Here is a 6,323-nt window from a genome sequence, read left to right on the forward strand (position 1 = left end):
TACTACAGAGTAACAAGGTAGAAAGAAATCCACTTTATAAGCAGTTTCTTACACCAATATAGTATCTACTCAGGGAACAAGAAAGAAAACTTTATTTTTCAGATATGCAACTCTGCAAAGTGGTTTTGACTTCAATGAAAAATCTGATAAATGGTTATTGGTTCTTTAGACAAATCTGCTGAAGCTAAAGCTTCAAAGGAGGGACAACCACAGAGTTTGACTTTCCTTTGAGTCTTGCAAAACCTATCCTCTAAGAGAAAAAGATCTGATCATAAAGTCTATAAAAAAGTCTAGACAGTATAAAAGTATAGAGCTATGAAAGTGGGTATATTGATGGCGTTATGGCTTTCATAGAAAGTGTAGAGAGGATCTCTGGTCTGCTTTATCGAGGTAGTGTCCAGGGTTGGAAGGTCATCGTTATTTATTATCAATGCTACAGATGACAGAAGCAGGTGAGCTAGGGTGCTGTTATTGCATAATAAATCCCGTAATTTCAAATGGCTTATGACCTTTCATTCCTGAAAATGATCTTGAGGAACATTTCCTATATTGGTTTAGGCAGAGGAAAATTAAAATCCAATATTTATTTGCTCAGTTCTATAGTCTGAAAAATTCCAAGTGAGTTGACTACTTAAAAAAAAAAAAAAGAAAGTTAATGGGACCAGCAGATGGTGTAATGGTTACACTGCTGGATTCCCATGCAGTGGACTGCGGTTTGTGGCCCAGACCCGGTGGCTTGAAACTCATGCCAGGTGCGTGTGCGTGTGTGCCCAACATCCCGAAAGGAGAACGGAGGAGAAGGGATTACAGTATGGCCATGACCCCTAAGGGGTGATTTCTCACTTTCTGTCTCTCCAGTGAGTATATGCACTCTATAGCAAAAATCTCTTAAAAAAAAAAAAAAAAGAAAAAAGAAAGAAAAGGTAGTTAGCTGATGAAATTCTTAAATGAAACTTGTCCCCTCTTTATTACATGCTTCCCATACAGTCTAGGACAGCATCGAGATAGTCACCATGCGGCAGCGATGCAATAAAAATGTGGGTTTTTCTATACAGTAGCTCAGACACAAGGGTTTCTCTAACTTTTTTTTTTTTTTTTTTTTTAGGTATTTTTTTTTTTTCCTCTTTCTTTTTTTTCCATTAAAACCCATCTACTATTCTGTGTTTTACTGGCCAAAATCTTCAAGATGGGGTAAATATATGTATATACGTATACATATATGTATGTGTATATATGTATATATCCAATGGGTTTTTATCTCTGCTTCGGCTTCTCAAAATGTAAAACTTCCAGTGAAATCAAAATGAAAGAAATACACATATCCATTCAACAAACATAAAAACTGAAAATAATTTCAAGCAGTAATCAGTTCGAAGTTCACAAGCATCTCTTCAGAGCACATTTGCCTTCAGCTAGTATACTGGGGGCGATCAAATTACAGGGAGTGCTCTCGCCACAATAAAAAGGTACCTTCAACAAAGGCGGCTTTTAGAAAGATGGCACCACTATGGTACTACCCACTAGCACCGAGCACCCGTCACTTAGAGTGGCTAATGCAAATGACAGACTATAAAAGTGTCCGGAGCTTACTTTGAACTACAGTGGATGTTCATGTGGAGGCCTCCCCTGCTTGCCAAAAGTGAGGATCAGATCACACGTTTACGTGGGAACGAAGCCATGTGCCCTGAAAGTACTCTTCTTCATTCGAATTTAAAAATTTAATTGTGTATGAGCCTACTTAACCCAATTTGAGTATGCAGCAGCCCTTGACGAAGGCTAGAGTTTATATTTGAATGATAAATGTCTGAGACAAGACTAGAAAGACAAAAACCCAAAATGCAATGCCAATCAAAAAAGTCAAATAAGTTTTAACCCTAGCAAAGGCGAAAGCCTTCGAAGACAGGAAAATTAAGTAGTGAGAGACGATTTGATATCTATATAATGCTGAAACGGGCCCTTTGTCTTTAACAGGTATAAATAAGGTAGGGACTAAGAACTCAAACTCCTCCACACACACACGCACACAAATAACATGTAGGTAACAACTTCTTGAAGAATTCATGGGGTGCTGTAGCATATGTGGGAGAAAATACACCAGGTAGTACAAATCTCATCTTAGTAGAGAACGCCAACCAAATTTTCAACCCTGAGTTTTGAGTCTTAAGCATGTTAAACCTGATGCACGCATACGTTTAAGGCTTGCTCCTGCAGTTCTCATATTCAGAAGCATTAATGTTGTGTCATTACTCGTATGTAATATCACACCGAGGAGGAGTAATTATATTCTGAGCAGTTTTCCTGAAGACCACAAATCCCAAGTCAGAGAAGGTATACTTATCCAGGAAACAAATTTGGGAGTTTTATATTGTTCCACAATACATTTCACTAAGAAATGTACTATGTGATATTTAAAATTAATTTTAAAAAGTAATCCTTTTTTGCTTTTGTTAAGGATGGCGGTGATTATTTGCTTAATGGTTTTCCTGTCTAGCAGATATTTCCTTATGGCTATAGTTACTTGGATGAAAAAAATCACAGATGACTACCTGAATTTTCCAGTGTATAACTATAGTACACCTTATGACATGGTTGACTCAACGGTCTCAAGTCTAACATTCAGGATTGCTGCCCAATACTGTCAATTTATTTAGAACAAAATAAGGTATAACCAATGAACTAAGCTGTAGTTTACATCTTAAACAAAACAAAACAAAACAAAACATTGTAGTATTATAGGCTTGACCACGAAGTAATGATATGTCTACGTGAAAGTATAGATTTACAAACTTGGAATGGAATGCTAAAGAGATTGTGGGGGTCAGGGAGACAGCATGATGACATTACAATCATAAGCAGCAAATTAATTTTCCTTATTGGCTTGGGTACCTGGATGCCCCAAAATGTATACAAAGGTTAAAAATCCTACTTTTTAAAACTTACATCAAAAATAAGGAAGGAAAGTATCTCTTGAGATACTTTTCTGCCTCATTTCAAACATTTCCTATGTTCATTATCAAAGGCAAAGGCAAGTCAGGAGAACAATCGGAAACATTAAACCAGAAAAGATAACAGAGAATGGGGTGTTTTTAAAGTAGGGACTTAACCTATGTTGAAAGAATTCCATTTTTTCTTATCATAGAGCTAGCCAGCCAGAAAAGTGCTTGAAACATATCTGCACATTTAATATTAAAACAAATAAATAAAAGGGTTCTAACTCAGGTAATGATGTAAAAGCCCGAGAAAAGGAAAATGAAAGAAATTCAAGATTCAAAAACGGAGACGGTTGGGGGCAGTGGGTGACCCAGCCTTAGAACTCTGAGATGAAGAAATCCAAAATCCTTAGCTACACTGAGTCTGGAGAAATTTGAAAGACAAAACAAAACAAGAACAAAAAAAAAAAAAAAGAAATCTGATCAGTTAAATGTAACCAACATGTGAAGGTTTCTGTTCGGCCTTTCCTACCATCAGCTCCTGCTAGACCAGGCTCCTCTGAAGGTCCCCAAACCTGACCCATTAACTTGCCTAAATGTATCAGGAGTGTGCTCTCTTTAGCACCTACGAAGGCTGGCGTCACATCATTATTCGCAGAGGACAGGGCAGCAAATCCCAAGTGTTTTCCCTCACTACAAGTCAAACTGTGTTAAAACAGCCCAAAGTTACAGAAATATCTGCACTCTCTATGAAACAGATGTTTTTAAACTTAGAACCAATTTGTCTTAGCTGAATTTCTTCGCCACTCTCAGCAGTGTTACTTGTGTGATTTTAGTTTGCTATTTTATCTTCTCAAAACAACTTTAGAAAAATAAAGCAACCTCAAAATGAGAGACTTCAACTTGTCATCTCATAAAAGTTAAACATGAACATAGTTTCAAAGGGAAGTGAGAAACAGGCCTGAAACGAAGCAATCTCCGCTACTTCCTCTACTGGTGGTGACAGCTTTACTCTGGTTTTTAAAACATGGCAGCGTCAGGAGACTTCCCTGGAAAAGGCCCGTCCCCCACAAATCATTTTATCCACTGCACCAGCTGAGCCCAGCGGGATGTGGGAGGCAGGAGCGAGTCAGTGAAAGCCTGACAGACACTTGCGTGTTTGGCAGAGAGTAAAACACTACCACGTACTCACACCAGATTGTGAAAGCAAAAGCACGTTTCTGAAGTGACCTGGTCTGGACACCCTCTCAGATACATCTGGTCTCTGAAGCACCTTTGAGTTGTACGGATGTAAGAATAACTTTGAATTATAGAAGTTATATGCATCTTTAAGAATCACATTTTGATGATTATAAAAATTTCTATTTTACAACATAGGTTCAGCTACACTGAAAAAATTACACCGCTTATTGAAATACATTTCATTTTAGAAACAGACTACTAAAGAAGTCTATACAAAAACTCTAAAATAATTTCTGTAGTAAAATAAAGAATGCGTTAGGAGAGCTACACAAGGAAGAAAGTTTCCATCTTTCTCTGTAATGCTTGATATACTGTGAAACATGGCCAGCTCAACTCTGTAGCCAGCACCAAAAAGCTGAAAAGAATTCATTATGATACACAGTGATACAATTAATGCTCTGGATTAATCTCACAGCCTTCCCGATTAGTACAAAGGAAACCAGGTCTAGCCCCTCTTTGAGGGGAAGTCCGGGATATAAAAGCAAGCATACCTCATCAGCTGATATGAAATTATAAAATTCCACAAGTCTGAGTATTTGAAATTTATAAAAGTCACCAGAAAATGGAAGCCAATTAGGCTTCAGTTCGGCGGCTCTCCGGTTTAGCTGACAGTTCCCACTGTGAGCTCAAGGTAGTCTTCCTGGCCACCCCCTGGGATGGGTGGACTCTCCCAGTGAGGCAGGGAGGAAACTCCGGGGGGAGCCCGAGAACTGCAGGGAGCTCAGAGAACTGGGGTGCTCACCACCTCCCTGTCTGCAGCCACACCTGGGAACACACTGAGGAGACGGTGTTAGTGGTGCTGCGCTGAAGTGTTCTTCTCTGCCAGGTGCCGCAGGAAGCTGTCCTCACTCTGGCCTCTGTGGTTTAAAGGCTCACTCTTAAAGAGAGCTGGAGGTGGGGGCAGGTGAGGCACGGGCGGGATAGGAAGGTGGTGTGGGGGGTGAGGGTGCGGGTGGATGTGAAGGTGCGAGAAGGGGTGGGGGATGGGCCGCGGGGGAAGAGTGCTTACAGGATTCATACTGATCGGAGGGGCTGGGGTTGTGGGTGTGTTCACCACGGAAGGGACCGGGGTGGCTGGGGAAGTCGTGAGTGGGATCTGGACAGCAGGTGGCACGTTCACGGGGCTGGTCACCCGAAAGCACTTCTCCTTGTGGGCCTTCAGCATGTTAGAGAAGCGGAACCGCTGACCACACACGTCGCAGGGGTAGGGCTTCTCGCCTGTGTGAGTCCTGCGGTGCCTCTTCATGTTGGGGCGGCTGGTGAAGCTCTTGCCACAGATTTCACAGATGAAGGGTTTCTCTCCTAATGAACAGACACAGATGACGATCAGCACACAGGTGCTATGGAGTCTCACGCCGTTTCTTGCATTTACAGAAGACATTGTCCTTGCTCTCCCCCGTGACACTTTATATCTGGGTCATAAGAGTCCCCACCCCTCAGGTTAGGATGTAACAGATTACAGTAGATACACGTTCAAATTTTATACACAAGCCACCATGTGGGCCGGGTTAGGAAAAGACGGGAGGAGGGAGAGGAGAGGAATGGGGGAAGAAGATGAGGGGTGTTCAGGGGAGCACTATATTAGTGAGACTTCACATTTTTTTTTGGATAGGTTTTCGCTATAGGGCGCGTGTGCTCGCGAGACAGACAGAGAGAGACAGAGAGACAAAAAGCGAGAAATCATCCCCAGGGGGGATGGTCACACCGCAATCCCTTCTCCATTCTCCTCTTGGGATCTTGGGAACGCACGCACATGCGCCCAGCATAAGTTTTAAGCCACTGGGTCCGGGACGCGAACTGCAGTCGACTACGTGGGAGTCCAGCGACATAGCCATTACGCTAACTGCTGGTCCCAAGCCTTCACATCTTACACAGCAAACAGTTTGAATGGCTCTCCTGTCTCCAAATAGGCAAGTTAATCTGCAAGCAGTTTCTGCCATCCCAACCAGAAGCACCATGTGGGTGGGAATGACCTGCGCAGGTAAGTCTCTTCACGTTCACACAGAGTCCTTGGCTGGAAAATGCTAGCCTGACCCCCCTACAACACGAATCTCACATTGCAGTGAGAATGTGACTGAGTAACGGGAAGCGAGGTATTTTGCAGATGATTCTTCATTATGTGGAGCTGTCTGGCACACTGAAGAGCACCCG

General features: G+C 41.9%; 1 protein-coding gene across 2 annotated transcripts in view; it reads right to left on the reverse strand.

Moving 5' to 3' along the window:
• Nucleotides 1–851: 851 nt before the first annotated feature.
• Nucleotides 852–6,323, reverse strand: part of ZNF652 (zinc finger protein 652) — a 17,577-nt gene continuing 12,105 nt past the window's right edge. Inside the window, exons 5-6 of one of the 2 annotated variants that reach the window (XM_027767332.1) lie at nt 5,182–5,474; nt 852–5,029 (exon numbers count right to left, since the gene is read on the reverse strand). In XM_027767332.1, the coding sequence (XP_027623133.1) occupies nt 5,018–5,029; nt 5,182–5,474 (305 nt within the window). In that variant the 3' untranslated portion in view covers nt 852–5,017. Of the gene's footprint in view, nt 5,475–6,323 lie in introns of both variants that reach the window. The other variant, XM_006166167.3, reaches the window with a different exon arrangement.

Source organism: Tupaia chinensis, unplaced genomic scaffold, assembly GCF_000334495.1.
Source record: "Tupaia chinensis unplaced genomic scaffold, TupChi_1.0 Scaffold144171_2, whole genome shotgun sequence".
Lineage (NCBI taxonomy): Eukaryota > Metazoa > Chordata > Mammalia > Scandentia > Tupaiidae > Tupaia > Tupaia belangeri.